We start from the raw sequence: 24,042 nt of genomic DNA, 5'->3' as shown, positions 1-24,042 counted from the left end.
CCACGATATCATCATCGATCATTCACCAAATTTGGTAAGTGGACACCGTTTTGTTGCCTTCTCCCTTCTTTTATGATCAAAACATGTGTATATCATACTAATATCACCATCACTTCAAGTAACGTTACATGTTTAATTTTCTTCTTTCAGTATAGCCACGTCACTGTTTTGCTTGTTTTTTTTTGGAAATGAAGAAGCTCAATTCAATTCAATTCAATTCCAGACTGGGATTTATTTGGGAATATCAAACAATTACAGCAATATAGCAAGTCAACAATAGCAAGTCACACAATTCAATCTTACTTTCCATCAATTTCTGCAGCTTGTTTTGGGAAACAATTAAAACAAAATCTACCACACAGCGGGGTTACAGCAAACAAACTTCACACATTATTCTACATGGCTACACAAGTCGACAAATGTTATATTCTCACAGCAAACATCACAGCTTTTAGTAGTTAGTAACTGTTAAGTCATGATCAAATTTTAATTGTCATATTTGTGAAAACACATTTATGTATAGTGTAATATAAAACTTTTAGTAGTTAGTAACTGTTAAGTCATCAAATTTCAATTGTCATATTTGTGATGACACATTTATATATACTATAATGAAGAGTTAACCCTGAAACATTATATATAAACAGGAAGCCAAAGATTGAACTTTCTACCAATGGGCAGGAATAGTCATTCTATCTTGTAAATTATCTCAAGATATTTGAACTCCATAAAACTGTAAGTACAAGTTGCTTCTAGAATGCCACTTGAAAAAAAGGCATGTTGAATAAACTGTTGATATATATTTATGCAGCAATGTTAACAAGATTCGCAATTCAGCGAGAAGGGTGCCAAAAGGGCGGCTGTCAGACAAACTGTTATATAATACTAGTAGTGTTTGTTTTGCTGGGGTTTATACAATGGGTGAAGAAAGACCTTTATTGTAATTTATGCTCTCACAAGCTAAGTGCGTGCCGCTAGTGTGTACAGGTGCAGCTTCTTCTCGCTTCTTAAGACAGTTGTAAGTGTAAGAACAGTCTACAGCACAGTTGACAACGTTAACGTCACGGGGCGGGGCTGACTTTGCGCGTGATTCGGTACCAGATCGTCAGGGAAACGGCCGAGACGAGAACGACTCCGGCCACCCCGCAAAGGACGCCGATGAGAAGGGAGACTTCTCCGGAAGGGGTCGATGATCCACCGGGAGGGGTTGGTGATCCACCGGGAGGGGTGCTTTGGGCTGAGAACCCCCCTGGAGGGGTACTGTGGACTGAGGACCCCCCTGGAGGGGTGCTTTGAGTTGAGAACCCCCCTGGAGTGGTACCGGTACTGTCAGTAGTGGTGGTTTCTTCACAGATCAAATCTTCAGCCTCTACAGCGAGTAACAGGCTTTTCCCTGTAACGTTAGCAGGTCCGACACAGGTGATCTGGTTCTCAAATGGATAGGAACCGTTCATTCTTTGCTTAAAGGGGAGCATCAAGCAGTCACACTGCCAGGGGTTGTTGTGAATGTACGCGTATGTGAAAGAGGCCAGGATGTCATATGCCGCGGACGGGAGGGTCTCCATCTGGTTGTATGTCATCGACAACCTAAGATAGTACGATACAGTTGAAGTATTTAAATTCGATAAGGCCTCAACGGGGAAAGTGTCGATGTCGTTGTAAGTTAGGTCTATGTATCTGAGTGGCAAATTTGCGAATGTGTCAGGTGCAATTTTGACGATGTTGTTACTCAAGTGAAGGGCCCGCAGGCTATTAAGTCCCGCAAACATGGCAGATCGGATGTTGGCTAACTGGTTACTGTTAAGGTTCAGTGTTTCTAGCCGGTGCAGATTTACAAATGTGCCAGCTGCGATGGTGCTGATGCTGTTGTTCTGAAGTTGAAGAGTGCGAAGCTTTGGGGTGGAGATGAAGGCTCTTGCCTCGATACTGTGGATGTTGTTGTGATACAGGTAAAGGTACTGCAGATTATCCAGTCCCACAAACATGTCAGGTCGGAGACTGGTTAACTGGTTATTGTAAAGGTTCAGGGTTCGAAGCTGCGGGGTGACATTGAAGGTTCCTGTCTCGATACTGTGGATGTTGTTGCGATACAGATAAAGGTACTGAAGGTTACTAAGCCCCGCAAACATTTCAGATCGGAGACTGGTTAACTGGTTAGTGTGAAGGTTCAGGCGAGTTAACCTGGATAATCTGTAGAACGCTCCGCTGTTGATTACGGAGATCTGGTTGTATTGAAGATCTAACCATGTCAGGCTGCTGTACCTGGAGAAGTCGGACTGACTTAAGGTTGTGATGGAGTTGCCCCGCAGGTACAGGATAGTGATGGTTGTCGTCAGGTTCTGAGGAACACTGGTGAGGCCTCTGTTGCTGCAGGAACACCAAGATGATGAACAGTCGCAGTTGTGGGCTGCGGCCGGGCCAGCTTCCTTTAGGAGGATCAGCAGAAGAACCAGCAACCTCTTCATTTTGTTAGACATTTTGCCTAGACGGCAGAAATTCGACATGTGGTTACTCTTTGGTTAGCTAATCCCTATTGGTGCTCTACTAATTAGTTGTGTCTATCAATGCAGCATTTTTGTGAGGAATCCAGCCAAATGGGCCCAAACGGACCTCACCATGTTTTAACCCTAAAACCCAGATGTTGTCTACAACATTAAAGTATTGTGCCCAGTTCCGTGCTTGTCTAGTTCTAGACCTGAATGTTAGGATCAGGCACGGTTCTGGATAGTCTCCGCGTATCCAAGAACGTAGATTTTCACAGGTACGGTTCTGGATGCACGTGGACTATCCAGCACCGTGCCTGAGCATGATTCTGGATAAAACACGGCTCTGGATAAAACACAAGGTCACCAAAAAAGGAAGAAAGAATCACTCACGATAAGACTGTTTCTCCTCCTTGCTGCCACAAACAGTACAAACTTCGTACCGACCGGCTCGAAGTCAGCCTATTACAGGACTGGTCTACATTGTCCTGAAGTATTCGGCGTGCTCTGATTTTACCTGTAATAACTCAAGTCCAACCCGTGTGGGGTGATCTGCGTGTCCGCAGCCCTGTAACTTGTAAGTACGCAGCTGCAGCACGGATTCATGTTTATTTGCACCCCGCACAACACTAACGCCATCTGGTCGGCCTACTCATTAAAGTTCATGTAGACTAGGTTAAATTTGACAGTCACGTACCTGCCTTCATCGAGCCTAGTATTAGTTATTTATAGCACAGGTGTTTCACCATAAACAAATTGAAGTGTTTGCAAGCCATCAGTGGCGCATGCACGCGGGGGAGCCAGCAATAGAAAAACTGGTACATACAACATGTACAAGTGCTCATTTTACCCCGGCACCATGCGGCATACCCGAGTGGCCCGGTCGTACCGTGGCCGACAAGAACAAAATTTTACACCGCAACTTTTGGTGTTTTACACCGCAACTTTTGGTGTTTTACACTGCAACTTTTGGTGTTTTACACTGCAACTTTGGGTGTTTTACACTGCAACTTTTGCTGTGTTTTACACTGCAACTTTTGCTGTGTTTTACACTGCAACTTTTGGTGTTTTACACTGCAACTTTTGGTGTTTTACACTGCAACTTTTGCTGTGTTTTACACTGCAACTTTTGCTGTGTTTTACACTGCAACTTTTGGTGTTTTACACTGCAACTTTTGCTGTGTTTTACACTGTGTTTTACGGCGTTACCGATGGGTTCTCCTGCTTTGAAGTTAGCAGAGCAGTGCCCATCATGACCAGGACATGGGTTTTCAACTCCTTCCGCCCTTAGCATCTCCCCTTTCTTACAGAGCTTGTTGGCAAACCCCCACCCAATAAGCAATTGCTCAGGGGTTTCTGCCTCGAACACGGGGAAGACAGCTTGCGTCGCTCGTTGCGACACGCCGTAGAAGGACGGATTGTTGAAGCAGGCGTCGGCTGAAGCGGCAACTGCTATGGGTTTCCCCTCTTCCACCTTCCATCCACGCAACTTCAAGGCATCGCGGAGCTTCCTCCTGTTCTCCTCCAAAGACATTTTGAGGATGTTCTCCATGGAATCACATACGCCCGTCATCAAATTGTGCATGGTGGACAGAGTGGGCGTGCGTGAGTCCATGCTGCTTATCAAGGTTTTTGCTCCCGTGATTCCTATGCCGACTTTAGTGAGCCCTATTGCAAACTGCACGTTCTTTTTAGCCGGTTTAGGGCCTATAGATCTACCGGGAAGGCGCTCGCTTTCTTCGTACAGTTTAACGGGGCCAATTTTGAAACCGCACCGGGCACATTTTAAAGTCTCCTTGAATACGAAGCCACGAGGTTGCTCTCCATCTGGGGGCATGACGCATTGGGGAAAACACGCAGAACTCTCCTGAGAATGCTGTTGCAGGAAGTCATTTATCAAGTTCATAAGGAGAGGCACATGAAATTGTCTATCCTCTGATATATTTTCCTCAACTTTGCTACTACCAACCTCCAACTTCTCGACTTCTGTCGGACCTGCGGGTAAGGGCCGTAGCCTACCTGGTGTACTGTTGACATCCTCATCCCGCGCCAGTGTCCACACGTCCCTTTTGTGGCGACGAATCTTTTCAAATCGTGCTTCGTCTTCCTCTGTGAGACGCGGTTTCTTCGCTGGAACATTATTGCAGTTTTTCAAAAACCACCCGGGGTTATGGCCTTTGTCTCGTCTCCTCTTCCTTGCCATACCGTTACTTGAAGTTTTGTATCGCTCACGTCTGTTCTTTGCCGTAAATTCACGATTGAATTGAGGTGGTACGCAGAGAGCACGCTACTCTGACCAACACATAAAAAAATAAGTCTTATACAGTTTCCAACACGTCATGCGCAGAGCCGGATTATTAACTTCCTTTCCGGTCTTCCCCTTTTGTACTTTGACCCTAATATGATAGGTGGCGCTGCTAGGGTCAAATTCAGACACGGTTTCAACCACCTGTAAACCAGGTAACGCGATGACGTATGACAGAATAACTTACAGGAATGATGGAGGGGTACTTGCTCTTTAATTTGTCAATTTTTGTAAGAACTCAATTATACTTAAGGTCTCATTCCGGTATTCTTCCGCGTGGTTCTAAAGTAGATCGTACTAAAAATTAAATGCGTGTATGGATGTGTGTTTATATCCGCCAGAAATTGCATTTTAGCTAAGTCAGTTGGCGTAAACCGCTTGTGATATGAGAGGTTGTTTGTATGTGCTAAAATTAGTGGGTAAGTGTTGACATCCGCGCGACAGGTCGGATGTTTACACGCTGTTGTGATGGGTAATGCGGTCAGGAGGTAGCAGCGCTGGAGGACCTCTGGCGGAGAGTGGCCAAGTGCAGTTTATAAATAAATAAAAAGAGATTGTTGGGTTAGATCTGGTTGGGAATTTTTTGACGTAATGTAGGGCCATTGTGCTCAAAATTGATTGGATAGACTAGATGGCTGTCATTCAAATTATTGGGTTTTGGCCTATGTAAAGTTACGTATTTTGCCATAGGCAGCTATAGTTAACAAAAACTCACGATTGAGACCTTATCCGACCAGCGGTTATCATTAGTCTTCTGGAAAGGAACAAAACAAAACAGACAGATATGCATCAAAGAAAGTATATTTTTCATAGCCTGGGGTGACATTATTCTATGGCTTCTCTACGGACTGCTGGGGACGAGCGTGTAACCAGGCCGTAAAACTGAGCTATCTGTGTTTATTTTGTGCGATAAGACTCGGCGGGGGGTAAAACAACCTGCACTGTGGAGCGAACCATTGCGCTCCTCTTGTAGGGTACAAGGTAGCTGTTACGTAGAATTAAACTGAAATAAGTTTAAGTCATGTAAACCAAAAGAGACGTCTTTTTACATTTTAATACCTTGATTTACTCTGATTCTGTTCGCGTCATGACCCAAGGTCTCCAAGGCAACGATCTTGGTTTACTGTCATGAAGCTATTTGGTCCCACCGTACAGTGGTACCGCCGCTGCTGTGCCGACCCCGCCGAAAACTGGTAAGGCCGCACAACACAGTATTTCAAAAGTAGTCCGGGCACAAAGTAGTGCTGCACAATACTAGAGAAGGGTGCAGAGATTGTTTTGTGCATGGCATCGAGATAGAACCTGTGGTAAGTGTTAGAGGAATACGTCAGTTTTGAGACTGTAAAAGTTGAATTACGGTGCGTGTTCAGTCGGCGTAGATTTGCGCTTGGATACTTGTCCCGCCTAGTACTGTGCGTCGGCTGCAGTTCCATGACCTCCGCAGTGGCGCTAATAAAAGAGGGCGCGAGAAGAAAACTAGCCGGCAAATTTAAGCTCATTTTCGCACATGTTGTACACTATACCCTGAAATTAAACATATTAAAAATCTGAACCTTGCTTGTGCACCCTACTATGATTTTCTGTGAGTCGAAGTGAGTCACTTTGGGGTCCTTAACTATAGAAATCCCCATAGGGCTAAAACTGTGTTGTGCCGCCTTGAAAAAACTGGTAAAACTTGCGCAGCAGGGCAGCCCGCCATATTGGATTGCCTTGGACCCAAAATTACTCCGATCTGCCAAGATGTTAGTAAGTACACGCTTTTTACAGTTGTAACAGCGAGTATATAGGCGTCACAAACTACCTGCCTAAGGGATCCTGGATCTTTTGTGACACGCGTACACGCCGCGCGGGTTCGATTTCGGGGGTCAGAGTCAACCTTCGAGTTACTCCTTTCTCTGTCGAGTCTGTGTTACACAGTAGTACAGGCTTTAGAATTTACTAGAAAGAGTGGAAATAGATAACATGCCCCTCAATTTTGATACTCTTCCCCTTCAATTTTAATACTTTAATTTCCCCCTCAGGTTTCATATTTTTTCCCCGCAAGTTTCATACTTTCCCCCCTCATCTATAATTTAGCGGACTTAAAAAACTGATCAGGTGTAAAAGAGGAAGTCCAGGCAGCTACTAGCTGCGTTCCTCTTTTACATCGTGCACCTGATCAGTTTTAAAAGTGCTAGTAGTTGCCCAAAGTTCCGGAATACACGGGTATTCCCCGGAACCAGACTAGTCCACTATTACTGACTACGGGGGGAAGCAAGAAACATAAACTTTTGAATGATGAATTTCTCTTTTTATGATTTGTTTGAAAAAATCTCTGTGTTCAGCAGAAAATTATATTTGAGAATTTTGGTCGTAAAAATGTTAATCAGGTGTAAAAGAGGAAGTCCACGCAGAGTTTTATGGTCTCATACCGCAATTACTCCGCACGTGTAGGGTCTAAAAGAGTCCCGACAAAAAAATGATTGTGCCCGAACAGCATGAGTTTAGGTCCACCATAAAATCCCTTTCATCACTCAGACCTGATCTAAAAAGGATTTGAGGTGAAAGCCTGTTTATTACTGACAGGATCAGGCAGGGACGTTTCGGCGTCCGAGCGATTGTCGGACGTATACGCTTATTTTGACCTGAGTATTGCAAAAGAGGGCCTCTTCTGGGTCATGGGTAATTGCAGTTATACATGACGTAAATATCGAACTAGCGGTTAGAATTGGGGAAAAATTTTTTTATCGTTTACATGATACGTGTGCTTGGTATAGACAGCAAAAAATCTGTTGATATACGATTTTTTGATTGGATTGACAGCCCAAATGGTGGCCTATTTTAACGTGTAAGTCTACGGGACAGCGAAATTGGCGTACGAGACCTTATTCAGATCCACAATATTAGCCTCATAAGAGGCTATTCTTCCTATGGTCTACACATTCATATTTACATACATGTATTACAACGTAACAAAAACATTACAAAATTAACAGTACATGGCAAACTTTACACAATTCACTATTTACAATCCAGTACTTTGCTAGTTGCGTATGTTATTCCACATTACATTCATACATGTATAATAATTGAAGAGGTATTACAATATTGAAGAGGAACCTACAAAAACATTACAAAGTTAACAGTATGTACAATTCCTTAAATACACTATTTACAATCCAGTACTTTGCTAGTTGCCGCCTGTGTTATTCCACAACTGTGACATTCTGTACAGAAAGCGCTTTTTCTGAGAGTTGGATTTTGGTTTTGGTAGTCTGATTTTGTTTGTACAGATGAGGCAGTGCCTGGTCTTACTAAATGTATTGGTCCATGTCAGAACCTGAAGAAGGTGAATCTTAGCTATAACAAGTTGTCTGACAGGGGAGACTTCTTACCTCCCCTCCCCAACTTGGAGGAGATAGATCTCAGTCACAATGCCATTAGTGACGAGGCAGTGCCTGGTCTTGCTAAAGGTCAGAACCTAAAGAAGGTGGACCTTTAGGTTGAGCGTGTTCGGTACTTGTGAATCTCAGATTGGAATGATTTTGTCGTACAAGGCCTTTGGTCGTTTGGTGAGCATGATACGTTTAAAAGTGACAAGGCTTCTCTGTTGGATTCTGTTCCTGACAGTCAGCCAGTTTGTAACCTTACATCGGTGTTTTTCAACCCGGGCGACCATCTTGTATATAGTCAGGAATGTCCGGTTCTGCCTTGGTTTTATACTGTAGGGAAGCTCGGGACAGAAAAAAAACGGGGCGAAAACGGAGCATCGGGCAGCCAACGGGAAATGTGCAGTTCTGCCAATGGATCTTTCCACGACTCTTGCTGAGGGAACTGTAAGCCTGAATCAAGAGTCGCTGAATCAAGAGTCGCTTTTACCGTACCCCCTCTTAACTGCTATCCCCCCCCCCCCCCATGTCATGAGTCATGTCAAGTCAAAAGCACCAATGAACAAGCACCTGGGTAACCACAACCAAAAAGCACCAGAAAGAGCACTAAGACTACGTGTAGCGAGTACAATAGACGTTAAACAAGGACTTCAACCACAACCTTCGACCTAATGAAGTTCGACACGAAAACTGAAGAAGACTAAATTGCTTTTTCTGTCTATGGCAGGTTCTGGGATATGCCAATATATTCTGCGATCTCAGTTGCTACCTTGAAATTTCTTATTTTATACAAGCAGCTATATGTTAACTAGACATTTATTACCCTTTTTTGAACATATACCAATTTTTTTTAGGGCCAGCAGGGTTATTTTGTTTACTTATAGTATATACCCACATTTCACTTTACCAGTTTTAATGTGATATTTACCTGAAGATTACTTAGTAGTCTATAGCATTGTTCAGTTATGCTGTTATCAATGTTAGTTTGACATGTTAAGTTTTGATATGATGTTTCGTAAGAGAAGAGAAGTAAAAAGAGACCAACACGACTTTCATCTGACGCATTAAAGTATGGGCTGCATTTTTCAAAAACTTCATGTCCCCTCCGTACCCCCTCTTAACTTCTACACTATGTAGATCAATAAGCTTCTAATTGTGATTAGTGATGCATACCGGTTCACTGGACTTGGATCCGGACTTGTAAGAATGTTTAGGTTCAAGTCCAAAAAAACCTAAAAGTCAAGAACCGAGTCCAGACTTATTAACATAAAAGACCATTTCACATACCCCTTTTCTTTCCAAACCACCTAAAACCTTCCGTAGATTGCAAAATCTTTGCTGCAAAATCAAGAAAACATTGCCATCGGGCATCGTCAAGTACCGGCCTCCATCTTATGTGGCCAAAGTTTCACCCAGACAACATTGCAAGGTTGCAAACATGCAATTTTGAATATGCCATGGGTTTAGGTCCGGACTTACAAGTCCGGAACTGAACCTAAACCTCTGGACTTGAATCCGGACCTGAACCTAAATGTGGGTTTAGGTATGCAACACTAATTGTGATGGTTTATTACAAGTCTCAGACTCTATTGGCATATACCAAACCACCATATACACCATTTCTGTAAAAAAGACCTTGCCTGATATAGCACAATAAAACCCCTACCTGTCCCATCCATACCCCCAATTAGTGCTGTGTACTGTACCTAAACCCACATTTAGGTTCAGGTCCGGATTCAAGTCCAGAGGTTTAGGTTCAGTTCTGTACTCGTACGTCTGGACCTTAACTCATGGCATATACAAAATTGCATGTTGGCAACCTTGCAATGTTGTTTGTGCAGAACTTTGGCCACATAACATGGAGGCCAACACTTGACAATGCCTGATGGCAATGTCTTCTTCATTTTGCAGCACAGACTTTGTAATCTACAATGTAATCTATGGAAGGTTTTATTAGGGGGTTTGGGAATTGGAAAGAAAAGTAGTATGTGACATTTTTTTTGTAATAAGTCCGGAATCGGTTCTTGAATGACATGTTTTGGACTTGAACCAAACATTTTTACAAGTCCGGAACCGGTCCAGCAAACCGGTACACAGCACTACCCCAAATTTTAGTTTTGATTCAAATATTGTTGAAAATGGCATTCCAATTCATTTTATTCAATACATTTTATCTCCTCACTACAAATTGTAGATTGTAATGAATTCATAAACATTAGAAATTCATCCTGGGAAGTCCTTGTGGACGTTGTCTGCCCTATTGGTTATCCAGGTCTCACCAACTTTAGAGAACAAGGTACAGAAGAAAACACACCAGTTAATAAAGTAGTTAATAAAGCAGAAATTAGAAATGTTTTGGAGGCAGCTAGGCTATATAGTATTAATAACAGTGTTCAGACTGAATTGTATCCCACAGTAACCAGTTCACCCCCCCCCCCCCCACCAGCATTTCTTTTCTTGTACTTAGTTGTAGCAAACTCAAATGACGATTATGTATACATAATGTACTGGTTCAGATGTAAGATATTATGTTTGGAACTTTCAAAAGCTGTTACTACTGTTCCCAATGATATTTTGACAATATGGGTAAGCTGACATTTGTGGAAAATACTGTTGATTTTGTTAAACATAAGGCCTCGGAAAAAAATGTTATGTTTCATGTTTCTCGACCGACCCTATTCTTTTCTTTCTTTCTTTTTTTTTAGGTGGACCCCAGCTATAGGGACATAAATTTTTAAAGCTGATCAACCTTTTCTAGCTCCATGATCTGACACCTTAGTGATGAAATGTACAATCAGTTTTCCAACACTGACATTGAAAATGTAAGTGTTCTCATGCAAGTTAAACTGTATCATATAAGTTGGATCACTAAGAGATTGCCGAAGTTTAAAAAAAAGAAACAAACTAGAAAGGTAACATTTGCAAGCAAATGCAATATGCTTACCTCTGAATGGTCTCGCATACAAATTTATGCTTATACATTGTATTTGAAAAGCCCTTGTGTTCCGTAGCGCCGGGGTCATTGACCCGCGGTCGCCGAACTCTGAATTCGAACGTTGTTCTAAAATTCGAAACGGGTTTTAAAGTTCTATTTTTGGCTTAAAATGCAACTTTTTCACCCATTTTTTGCCAATAAAATCATTTTTTGACATCTATGTTGGCCAAAATGACCAAAGTTCAGTGTCTTATTTACCAATCTACCATCACACTGAATTTTATTTTCTTGCAGGCTCTAATTACAAAAATATCGATGTTTTTTAGGTGTTTGGAATGGAAGAAGAAGAAATTGAGCAAAAACAATATGCTTTCCTTTGGTAAACATAATAAATAATGATAATCTCTACCTACCAACCCTATTTTTTTCAGGACTGAAAAAAGGAAATGTAACATTTTTTTCCCTAGGCCTAATCAGTATACATGTTGTACTTTGTACATTTTTGTTACAGCCTTTGTCTCACAAACACTGATGAAGGTTGATTGATTGTTCTTCAGGTCAAACACCCTCACCCACAGACAGTGTCACACCAAGATCATGCAACAAGAGGAATCAGTGATGTGAGGCCACTGATAAACAGAAGCACAAGGATCCTCAACTTTGCATTGGATATGCATGAAATTTAAGAATATTTTTTTTTTTTACAATGTAAAGTGAGGATACAGTCATGGAAAAAACAAAAACAGTTGCGGAGGAGTTTTGTGAGTTGGACTTTATCTTTAGGAGTGGTGTTGATTTAGATGTTGTAGAGAGGGGATACACACGCAAGTTGATTCTTGCTATAAGTACTCAAAATGAAGTTTTGGAGTGCGAAGCCTTAAAAAGTCTTGGAGATTTATACCTACACAAAGCAAAGATGAACACTGATAAAGTTGAAAACTTCCACAAGGCCTGCTCATTATTCACAGAACTCTTACGATATTACACAAGTGTTGAGGAGAAGCAAGTTGTAGAACATCGCATCAAATATGCAGAGAAATGCACAAAATTGGTCCATGGCAAAGAGATTGTAAAAGTGCATGCTACAAATTCAGACAAAACCATATCGGGTGTGTCAAAGATCCTTGGCAAAGTGGAAAAAAAGACGAGGTTTGAAGGCTATACAAAGTCCTTAGTACAAGCAATTGTGGACAGAAATAAATGCCTGCAAGTAGAGTCTTTAAAGAGCCTTGGAGACCTGTACCTGGAGAAAGGAAGGGTTGGGAAGGACGAGGCAGTCTTCACCAGAGCAGCAGGTCTGTACCAAGCGGCGCTGGACCGCTGTGAAGATTCAGACGGCAGAGAAACGCTGACACACCGCATCAAGTATGCCGAGAGGGTCAAGGAAAAAGTGTTTAAGGTGGGAACACAAGAATTTTATTTTATATTTGTCAAATTATATAGAATTTATGTACTGTTTGTTATAATACATTTTGACATGCACCTTATGCTGACTGAATTTGTAAGGAAGTGGTATAAATACACACTTGTTAATGGTGGTTTATTTTGATAATTTTCTTGTCAGCAAATCGCCATGCTTTAATGTCAAGCCTGTACTTTTTTTACATGTACTTCATCCCCTTATTGTTGGGGTTTCTGCAAAGTTTGGATGAGAACAAATTGGGTATGACCATATGTAACTTCAATCATATCAAAGGGAATTTAGTTACATTGCACCTATTCATGTATAAATAACATCTATGAGTATGAGATCAAAGGAAAGCAAACTCTAGTTTCAGTGGGATCTTCCATATCTCCAAGCAGGTGGTAGAATTATTTTGCCTTCTAACATCTGCTTGGAGACTGTCTGTGACTTTGAAATTAATTTCTCTATTGTTTGAATGTGTTCCAGGCCAGGAGAAAAGTCTCGAAGATGATGACAAACACGAGACATGTCAAGGTGCAGGAGAAACTGTTCCAGAATGGGCAGGCCTACTGGAGAGATGCTGAGTTACTCGGGGATGGCATCCAAATGGATAAGCTGGAGTTTCCAGACTGCAGTTTTGAGTGGAAGCCTCTGACCGACGGAACCTACAGCCTGACCATGAAGAGTAAGGACCCTCCCTGCTTCCCAGACTTCTTAAGGAGCGACCCGAGGACCGAGAAGGTGTCTCAGCTGCACCTGTCCGTCAACAGGATGAAGAAGATACCTGCCGGCGTCAGCATCTTCTCACAGGTGGGTGCAGCTGTTGGGCATTTGTGTGCAACAGATACCTGTCCAAGATACATGTATATTGCCGTGAAAGAGTATTGTGATCTGTTTGTCCTGTACATGTTCGCACTGTAATGCACATAGGTAATAGGTAATGTAATACATGTATTTCAGAAACTTGTGGAACCGGTTTTCTCCAAGCAGATGTTTGGTTATGTGTTGTTTTAACACCCCTCATCGAGTCGCCAGCTGTTGTGTTCATGTCCTATCATGGAATGCAGCTGATTTATATTTATAGAATTTCCTCATAAATTATGCAAACTACATCCATATTTGCATAATTTTCACATAATTATATCAAGCATCACATAAGCTACCCACATACCAAAAATCAAGACACACCATATCTGTCAACTGGTTCTTAAGTTATCCTCTTCTTAATCAAACAGATAGCCCTGCAGTTCCAGGGCAAACCGCTAGGGGGCCCAAACTCACGTCACTTCTTCCCCAGCACAAGAGCTACCTACCATCCAAATTTCGTCACCCTAGCATGTCTAGATCATGAGATATCAAAACCGGAAGTTCAGCTGCAGTACCATAACAATCCGCTAGGGGGTCCAAAATCTAATTATTTTGAGGTGTCATGAAGACCTACATGTACCCACCTACCAAGTATAAAGACAATCCATCAAGGCCTTCTCCAGTTAATATCATGTTTATACACACAAATTAACACACACACACACAAATGCCCCTGAAAACATAACCTTCTTGGCGATGGTAATGAAATGTTTTAATTCTGTTCCAACATAGGACTATTTAAACTTGTGACAATCATATGTAATTGAGAATGAGAGGAACATCGGCAGATATTGATTACCTTTACTACTACTAGTAAATGAAGACCTAATTTGTATAAATGATGAGAAATTGCTGTAATTTATAGTGGTAATTTTTGAGAATTTCATATATACTGCATTTGGAAGTTAAGTCAAGGAAAACAGTATGACTTAATGCTAGACAGCATTTTTTTGTTAAGATGAGACTGTCATTGGGTGGAAAATATGATCAACTCATATAATTCATACAAATGAGGATGTTATTTGCATAATCAATGAGAAAATTTACACTTCTTCAGTCCTTGTTTAACATCATATTTTTTACTTGAAGGTTACTGATGTGAAACTGGATCGGAACAAACTGAAAAGTCTCACTGCAGAATTCACCCAGCTGAAGAAGATCAAGAATTTGGATCTTGGAAACAACGTCTTCAGGAAGTTTCCGGAAGAGATTAAGGAGTTCCGTGACCTTGAGGTTCTTCGCTTCTCCGTAAACCAGGTGGAGGAGATTCCTTCAGGTGAGAACTTGCAGGCACTTGGGACTTGCCGCTCCCAGCCCTGAGGACAGACAACACTTAAACTCCTATTCTGAAACAACAGGAGCTTCTTGGATAATTTGCATCATCCTTGTCTAACTTTTGTTTCATTTTTCCTGTAAAAAAATTTGTCTTCACTTATTTGCATATCGATCCATGATTCGTGCTTATAAACCTGCTTTTCTGACAACTCTCCAGTGTCACTGACAAAAGTGGAGGCTACCTGTTTTCAAAATCATATCCAGTTGCTGTAGTAACCGTCTTTTGGCGAATCTTATTACCTGGATGTCTAACCTTCACCAACATAAAAATATTCTGGATGAGGACATCTATCTTTTATTCACAAAGTCATTTGCTGCCATTTCTTAACACATAAACTTTTTTTGTTCCTTCAGGTGTGTTTCCGCGTCTTCGGAAGCTGAAGAACCTTCGGATTGGCTCCAACAAGCTGAAGTCTCTGCCTGAGGACCTGGCACAGCTGGAGAATCTGGAGTATCTGAAGATCTCCAGTAACAAGTTCTCCTCCTTCCCTCCACAACTTCTGCAGCTGCCCAGCATCAGGCAAGTCTGTATCTCCGGCAACAAGATCACAGAGGTTCCCCTGGAGTTTTTTGAGAAACCACTGGAACTCTTCCAGGCAGAGGACAACCCCCTACAACAGCCTCCACTGGAAGTGTGCAGCAGGGGTGAGTTTCAAACCATCCTGACTTTTAGATGGAAGAAATAACAAGGTCAAAACCTGATCTATTCTTGAAATACATGTCAGTCCTTTAAGACATACATAAGAAATAACATTGTTCTTTAACTTTCTCTGTAACTACAGGCATTGAGGCGATAAAGAGTTATTGCAGACAGATCAGCGAATCATCTGAGAACATCAACGACAAACGACTGAAGCTCGTGTTGCTTGGAGAAAAAGGTGCAATTAGTGCTGTGTATCGGTGCACTGGATCGGTTCCCAACTTGTAAAAACGTTTCGTTTCAAGTAAAAAAAAGGAATGTTTGGAACCTTGAAGAAAAAAAATTGTGTCATATTCACCTGCATACGGACCTGAACCTGAATGTGTACATGGTACAAAGCACTAGGTACAGTTGCTAAACTTGGTTTTTCAGTTTCAATGTAAGTCTACAATCAACCCTTTCCTTGGTACTGAAATCCTGGTTAACCTGATTGTTAGTGTTTGTTGGGATTCATTTTTCATGTGAGTGCAAAGTACATTGAAATGAATAACTAAGAAGGAAAGTACAATATGCTGATTGACCACCTGTGGTACTGGTGGTAGCATTTCCTACATGCAGTGAAGTGAAATAAACATAGATTTCTGCTGTTTTCTGTACCAAACAGGTGCAGGGAAAACCAGCTTGTGCCATTCGCTGAAGGAGGGAACATCACAACTCGCAGACCCGGATGATCGGACTGTCGGCATCGATGCACACGAAATCACGGAGGGGGACGTCACCTTCCTGACGTGGGACTTCGCAGGACAGCAGGACTACCTGGTCACTCACCCTGTCTTCATCACTAAGGACGCTCTGGTGCTGCTGGTGGTCAACCTGGAGACATACAGGTGAGTACAGGTGTACTACAGGTGTGTACAGGTTACTCACCCTGTCTTCATCACCAAGGACGCTCTGGTGCTGCTGGTGGTCAACCTTCTGCAATATCAGTGAGTTGCCTACTGTACCTTAGTTTATAAGTTTAAACTGCAGCAAGCCCTTTTTTATCAAGTTATGTCAAAAGCTGAAATATGTAGTACTAACTAAATTGATGATACATGTAACATCTGTGTACATAATATCACCAGGGTACATAATATCACCACCTTGAGAAACAGTGTGCTTAAAGATATTTTTACTGCAACATACTTTTGGTATGCACTCCTATACATACCTCAAATGTAGGACCATGCAGTAAAAATCTCTTTAAAATTTAGATAGTATTTCTCAAGGTGGCGATATTATGTACCCTGGTGATATTATGTACACAGATGTTACATGTACACCCTCAACCCCTTTCCCTGTGCTTTCCAGGCCAGACAGTGTGGACTCCTACAGGAAACATGTTGGGGTGTGGATAGAAAACGTCGCCATGAGAGTTCCCAACGCTGTGGTCCTGGTGGTGGGAACTCATCTGGACAAGATCGGACAAGAAGTCGCCGACAAAAAGCTGAAAGACATCCTGAGAAGGATAGGGGAGGGTGAGGATGAGAGGTGATACAATTTAGGTCATTTCTTGTTGTAAATTTTATCAGTCATTGTATCTTTATCACATGCCTGCATGTCAAGGCAGTCACAGGTAATTCTGGCATTTGTCCTGATATTTCCTGTAGACTGAGGAACATCAGCCTCAGGATTGCAGAGCTGGAGGAGAAGGAGGAGGGAGGAGTCCTGACCCTGGCAGAGGCAGAAACCCAGCTGGAACCACTCAGGAACAAAGCTCATGTCAAACTCAGGGTGCGTTGATTCATCAGCAACAGCAGCTATAACTATTAGATTTTTGTGAAACCTAATTTAGCTAAGGCTTATTACAGCACTTTGTTACTATAAGGTCTTTGTATTCATGATGTACAGTTTAGAAAAAAGGAAAAATGTCTGTGACACAGGCATATATTTCAGGCTGAGCATGCAATGTCTATCTCTTCACTGATTTTGATCTGCTCTACTTTTGATCCGCCATCAGATCTGGCCGGTGGGCATCTCCCTGAGTTCCGGTGAGGGTCTGTTGGGGTTTGGCAGGTTGAGGGAAGAGTTGATGGAGATTGTCACAGGCCAGGACTATTTTGCTCAGGTTGGTGAACCGATTGAGACTTCATATGCGATTCACAGTCATAATATAGCAGCTGGTGTAGCTCTAATGACACCTTGTGCAATAATTGTAGTAAATTTTTGCCCAGTTTTGTGATATTCTTCATGAACTGCTTCATTGCAATCCTTCAGGTTGGCAGGACGATTCCACGTGCCTGGAAAGAAGTGGAAAACCTCCTGATGGATTACAAGGGTCGTGGTGACAACTCTGTCTTCAAGCATGGTACAACAGACCACTTCCTTTTGATTCCTTGGATAGTCTCTTTTGATTTGCAAACGTAACGTTTCCTATAAAACTTCATCAGTATGTGCTTTCAGTTGGGTTAGTTGATGCTAGTCACACCTTAGGCAGTTCCATATTCCACACAGTTCACATGAATGTCTGGTTACAGGTGACATGAAGCTGTCGGATGCAGTTGAGCGGATCTTGAGAGAGACGGAGGTGCGGAGCCGAGAGGATGCAGAGGAGATTCTCCGCTACCTGCACGGCCTCGGGGTCATCATCTGGTACCACGAGATCGACTGTCTCAAGGACCGCATCTTTGTGGACATCTTTAAGGTGAGACGGTACTGAGTAGGTAGGTTGTATGTTGAGAAAATATTTCTGTTCATGTAATACTCCTTACACAGTAGGAGCAAGAATATCATCAGTTCTAGTGATGTAGAGCTTGCCAATGTTGACCAGCTTGAACTACCCCTCACAGGACATGTGACTAGTGAGTTATTTTATTATATAGACTCATACAATAAAGATTCATATTATATCATATACTGTACATAGAGCAGTATAGCATTTTACTTCTTAGAATTACTATCCATTGGAAAACATCCATTTCACTACTTAAGTTCTCCTTAAGTTTGAGAACCAAAGAGACCATGTAGTGAATACTTATTGTCACATCACATGCGCACACAGGTATTGGGTCCACCCCCTTGGATGCTGGATAAGTCCATGCCTGTCTGCTCTACTTCAGCCTCGAAAGAATCACTTAATGGGCAACTTAAAGGTAAGGCACTGGTCTGTGGAATGAAGTTTAGGGAACTTGATTCTAACACTGGTTATTTAATTACCGTCCCCAGTTTCCAGACTCAGGAATTTTTTTCATGTATTCTACTTACATCTAGGTACATTTTATAGAGCTGTGGTATGACTGACAGAACCCTACCTCCAATGGAGGTGTGACTTGTACAAATTTACATCTCACTGTAAGTATAGATGAGCCAATATAACCGGCATTCTTACCCACCAAAGCTGCCAAGATCTACATGTACATGGCATACCAATTAAGATGTAATTACAAGATTTGATTGTGACTAATAAAGGAGTATAATCTTTAAATCATGATCACTGGATCATAATGTATCTTCTATTTTCATATTATGTGTAACAGGTTGGACAGACTGGAATGGGACACTGGCCACACTAACAGTGGAGCATCTCCAGGGCTTCAAAGACAAGAAAACAGTCCACCTTCACCCTGAGACAACAGCAATCATTGGCCCAAACTCATCAGGAAAGACAACGTTGATTAGGGCTTGGCTGCTATTTGCAACACTGTCGTATGAAACGTCCTCCAGATCATCAGGCACACAAGGAAGGCCTACATCTGAGAGAGATGAGCATAAGCTGATTTCAAATTCTACAATCACTGATATTTTTGCGCTAGCAGATATCAGAGATTTCTGGTACAGAAGAAACACAAAGAAACCTGTAAAAATCAGTGGTATAGATACAGACGAGAATGAGCTTCATTTTATAATCAATTATGTAACAGGAGGTACTCTTGTTAGAGTTGACAAAACCACATCTGTGAAATCATTCTCACATTCTCACATTGGATATTCTCACAGACCAGTGTTGGCAGTGATGAATAATGTTAAGAGTGATGCCTACAAACCGCAAGTCCCTGTGAAAGTTCCAGTGCCTTCATTTCCAGTGGTAAGATTGGATCATACTCTGGTATTCAGCATGTTGTGTGAGTTGCAGAAGGACAAGACATACTGGAAGTGGCTTACAGCTATGCTAGAAAGTGTTCAGCCAGGTTGTGCAATCAGAGTCATAAATGGTATAGGATGCATTGGTGAAAAGGTCATTATGGTTCGAGAGAGATTTGTTGACATTCCACTACAGACCTGTGATTCAGGTTTACTGCAGATTATTGCAGTCCTTGTGTTTGTGTTGCACTCATTGAAATCTTTTTCTCAGCACAAACCATTCAGCTTTGACTTTAACAGACCCATTGCAACAGTTCTCCTAGATGATATTGCTGGTTTTCTTGGAAGTGACATTTTTGGAAAACTTTCTAAATGTCTGACAAGTAGAATCAATTGCCTGATAGCGATATCTACCTTATGGGATGAGGTTGCAAATGAATGTGAAAGAAAGATTTCATTACAGAGTCCTAGCAGCAGATCTCATCCAGTAGAGGATTTAATGATGGTGAGTATTTATGGTGCAGGTACTGCACACCCTGAAAGGGCTAGGTCTCTTGCCTTGGAGGACCTTGGTAATCACAAGGCTGTCAGCTATTATGAACAGTCACTACAAAAGAGGAAGAGCATGCATGGTGAGGACATTGAACATCCTGAGATCACCAATTTGGAGGCAATTCATGGTAATGCCAGGAGTGACCTTGGTGATCACATGAAGGCCGTCAGCTATTATGAACAGGCACTAGAGATGAAGTTGAGTATCCATGGTGAGGACACTGAGCATCCTGACATCGCCAAGTCACTTCACAACTTGGGTGCCACCTGGAGTGACCGTGGTGATCACAGAAAGGCCATCAGCTATTTTGAACAGGCACTACAGATGATGCGGAGTATCCATGGTGAGGACACTAAACATCCTGACATCGCCATGTTACTTAACAACTTGGGCACCACCTGGAGTGAGCTAGGTGATCACAGAAAGGCTGTCAGCTATTATGAACAGTCACTACAGATGATGAGGAGTTTCCACGGTGAGGACACTGAACATCCTGACATCGCTGCGTCACTTAACAACTTGGGTGTTGCCTGTAGGGAACGTGGTGATTACAGAAAGGCCGTCAGCTATTACGAACAGGCACTACAGATGAGGCGGAGTATCCACGGTGAGGACACTGAACATCCTGACATCGCCGCGTCACTTAACAACTTGGGTAACGCCTGGGTTCACCTTGGTGATTACAGAAAGGCCGCCAGCTATCATGAACAGTCACTACAGATGAGGCTAAGTATCCATGGTGAGGACACTGAACATCCTCACATCGCTGCATCACTTCACAACTTGGGCACCACCTGGAGTGAGCTTGGTGATTACAGAAAGGCCATCAGCTATTTTGAACAGACACTACAGATGAGGCGGAGTATCCATGGTGAGGACACTGAACATCCTGACATCGCCATGTTACTTAACAACTTGGGCGCTGCCTGGAGGAACCTAGGTGATCACAGAAAGGCCGTCAGCTATCATGAACAGTCACTACAGATAAGGCGGAGTATCCATGGTGAGGACACTGAACATCCTGACATCGCCGAGTCACTTAACAACTTGGGTAACGCCTGGAGTGGCCTTGGTGATCATAGAAAAGCCGTCAGCTATCATGAACAGTCACTACAGATGATGAGGAGAATCCATGGTGAGGACACTGAACATCCTGACATCGCCGCATCACTTAACAACTTGGGTAGCGCCTGGAGTGACCTTGGTGATTACATAAAGGCCGTCAGCTATTTTGAACAGTCACTACAGATGATGAGGAGTTTCCATGGTGAGGACACTGAACATCCTGACATCGCTGCGTCACTTAACAACTTGGGTAACGCCTGGAGTGGCCTTGGTGATCATAGAAAAGCCGTCAGCTATCTTGAACAGGCACTACAGATGAGGCGGAGAATCCATGTTGAGGACACTGAACATCCTGCAATTGTCTTATCACTTCACAACTTGGTTGCTGCCAACATCCATCTTGGTGATCACAGGAAGGCTCTCAGCTATCAGAAACAGGCACTACAAATGATGCTGCACAAAATGAACAGCCTGGGTCCTGTGACTCCTGTCATTACCAAAATTGAGACGGGATGACAACATTGGTTGCTCACTGTATTATTCTCCCATCTTCTACATTAACTGAGCCTTTTCATTTATTTGTGATAATACTAAATATTGAGAACTTGGGCATCATTTGCTTGCAATTCTACCTACCTAGTCCATTGAGCTCCTGGTCCTTGGGGGGACAAGGTCCACCTATGGAGATGGAGGTGTGATGATCTTGCAGTGTGTCCTCAGGGTTGGACAAGTTTTCAAAAATCCACTTGCCCTATTGGGCAAGTACATGGTCATTTTCACTTGCCCGAACCAACTTTTCACTTGCCCAAAATATACATGACATTTTTATGCATTTTTACTACCAGCAAGGAAATTATTTCATTTCAGAGTTTATAATGCTACATGCTTAATTTATCAAAATAAGGCGGTTTGAGACTTGCAATGGATTTTCTGACAAAAGGGCATTAATATAATATCAATATGGCAAAATGATGAGTAATTTTGCTCCAAACACCATAGCGGCTATACTTGGCATCCAAAAAATTTACTTGCCCAATCGGGCAAGTACAGGAGGATATTTACTTGCCCGAACAGTACTTTTACTTGCCCTGGGCAAGTGGGCAATGGGACTTGTCCAACCCTGAGTCCTGCATGATCTTCTCCTGGTATAAGTTGAACAGAACAGGCTATAACAATCATCCCTGGCGAACCCCAACTGTTTTCCGGAAGAATTCCCCAACTCTGTTGTTGACAATTATTGCGCTAGTAGCTCTGTGTACAAGGCTTGCAATCCAGCTACTGGAAAAGCCCTCCCACAAAGGCATGATCATCATTAAAGAAGGACATTAGATAAAGATGCAAGCATTAGTGGCTTTATTTTAACAGGTTACAATGCATAATTTATTTTGCATACACATCATGCACATGACTGTATGTATATAAATGTACATTTGAAATAGTGCAATAAAGAAAAAAATATATATATATAATACATTAAATTAAGTTTTCAGTCAATTTTAAGTGCAATTTTAGAGAATAAGAAAACTTAATTAATTTCTAGATGGAGCTTCCTTCAGTGTCAATAAAGAAACAATGAAAATCTGATATTTGCCTTTTATGTTAGCTTAGCAACTCTAACAGTTGTTAAGCTATGTTAATAATCTGAGTCCAGCAAACAGTGATGGTCTGCGTTGATGAGTAATGAACCAGGAAGTGGTCAATGGTCAGAGCTTTCCAAGAAACGGGAAGAAGTGAGAGCAAAGACAGGACGTGACTCAGAGTGGTCATCTCATGGGTGGCACGCCCCCTGGAGGGGGGAGTATTTAGGCGAAGCAAAAGGATGCAAGTCATCATTCCAGCCAGACCAGCAACATGGGACAGAGTTCAGGGAAATCCTACTTTTCTATTCCCCTTCCTTTGTCTATGTCTCGGTCACGTCGAAAAGTTTAATAAAAAAGAAAATAGTTAAAAAACCTCCTGCCTCTCTTGTCTAGTTTTCACTCCTTTTTGATTTTGTTATACCCCAATTAAAAACGGGAAATCCTACTTTTGGCATCTTATGCACACCTGCAGTTTGGATACATTTTGTACTTTTGGAAAATAGAGGCAAGGTCCGAGAACAAACAAAGTCAATGTCATTCAATAAACTGGGAATGGGTGTATGGGCCATTCAGTGCTACTTTTATGTTGAAAGAAACCTTTCCATTTAAGTGAAGAGAGACAGAGAGCTCCACAGGAGAGTCTCAGGATAGGGGCCGCATACCCGTTTTTAATTGGGGTATAACAAAAATCAAAAAGGAGTGAAAACTAGACAAGAGAGACAGGAGGTTTTTTAACTACCTAATATCGGGATGTTCTCTTGAATGAAGAAGGGACTTCCCACGGTGCCTATCTTAGCTTGCTAAGAGGGTTGCCTGCGGAGTGAAGATCCTGGGACAGGTGACCATAACCCTGTTGGATGGGCGGTCACATGAAAAACCTAAGATGTGTCAAGCCTTAGGTCGGACCTTAGAGATGGATCATGGTAGATATGGAATGGTTGGATTGTGAAGCGTGTGGGGCGAAATTTGTGCTTTGAGTGAGCACATAAATTATGTTCAACAATAGGAGTGGCAGAGTAAAGGAAAGGGTGAGTATTGGAGGAGAAAAATGTGAGTATTGGGTGTTAGAGCAGGGAAGGACTTGAGGAGAGGATACGAGTAATGTGGGGGCAGGTAAAAGAGGAAAGAAGGCCCCAGTACAACTCTCATATCTTAACCCGAGCAGAGAGCAAAGTGACGAGGGATTTGGTACTATCCCGAGTTGCTTTGCGCGCAGGGAGGGTAAGATAGCACGCACCCCCCATCTCGTGTCACTCTGTGGTCGCGGGTAGGATAAAGGGGACCGAACCATTGCGCATCCCGGGGAATCGGTAGGGGAGACGCATGTCAAGTTTACTTCTGGGATGCACAGCCTTCTCAAAAAAATTTAGAGTAGGTGGCTGATAAGAAAAAGTAGCAGGCGAGCCACGAAGTGGCTCGAAGCGAGCCGCGCAGCGGCTCGCAGGGG

At 42.4% G+C, this 24,042-nt stretch overlaps 4 protein-coding genes across 4 annotated transcripts; 2 read left to right on the top strand and 2 right to left on the bottom strand.

Moving 5' to 3' along the window:
- Positions 1-1,061: 1,061 nt before the first annotated feature.
- On the bottom strand, positions 1,062-2,477 carry LOC109486913 (leucine-rich repeat-containing protein 70-like). Its single transcript, XM_019790821.1, has 2 exons — positions 1,863-2,477; positions 1,062-1,652 (listed from the first exon to the last, which is right to left on the bottom strand). The coding sequence occupies exons 1-2, from the start codon at positions 2,475-2,477 to the stop codon at positions 1,062-1,064; spliced, it is 1,206 nt and encodes a 401-aa protein (XP_019646380.1).
- A 533-nt stretch (positions 2,478-3,010) lies between these two features.
- On the bottom strand, positions 3,011-4,686 carry LOC109486912. Its single transcript, XM_019790820.1, has 2 exons — positions 3,693-4,686; positions 3,011-3,072 (listed from the first exon to the last, which is right to left on the bottom strand). Exons 1-2 carry the CDS (start codon positions 4,684-4,686, stop codon positions 3,011-3,013), a joined length of 1,056 nt encoding a protein of 351 aa, XP_019646379.1.
- Positions 4,687-10,738: 6,052 nt separating this feature from the next.
- Positions 10,739-16,229, top strand: LOC109486911 (malignant fibrous histiocytoma-amplified sequence 1 homolog). Its single transcript, XM_019790819.1, has 7 exons — positions 10,739-10,742; positions 12,306-12,490; positions 12,983-13,306; positions 14,453-14,639; positions 15,053-15,343; positions 15,481-15,576; positions 16,003-16,229. The coding sequence occupies exons 1-7, from the start codon at positions 10,739-10,741 to the stop codon at positions 16,227-16,229; spliced, it is 1,314 nt and encodes a 437-aa protein (XP_019646378.1).
- A 466-nt stretch (positions 16,230-16,695) lies between these two features.
- LOC109486910 lies at positions 16,696-21,531 on the top strand. Its single transcript, XM_019790818.1, has 7 exons — positions 16,696-16,868; positions 16,988-17,111; positions 17,338-17,445; positions 17,595-17,685; positions 17,855-18,021; positions 18,379-18,469; positions 18,854-21,531. The coding sequence occupies exons 1-7, from the start codon at positions 16,747-16,749 to the stop codon at positions 21,529-21,531; spliced, it is 3,381 nt and encodes a 1,126-aa protein (XP_019646377.1). The 5' UTR covers positions 16,696-16,746.
- The last annotated feature ends 2,511 nt before the right edge of the window (positions 21,532-24,042 follow it).

The sequence above is a fragment of the Branchiostoma belcheri genome, unplaced genomic scaffold (assembly GCF_001625305.1).
Source record: "Branchiostoma belcheri isolate BF01 breed outbred unplaced genomic scaffold, Haploidv18h27 scaffold84, whole genome shotgun sequence".
NCBI lineage: Eukaryota > Metazoa > Chordata > Leptocardii > Amphioxiformes > Branchiostomatidae > Branchiostoma > Branchiostoma belcheri.
This window is presented reverse-complemented; position numbering and strand designations above follow the sequence as displayed.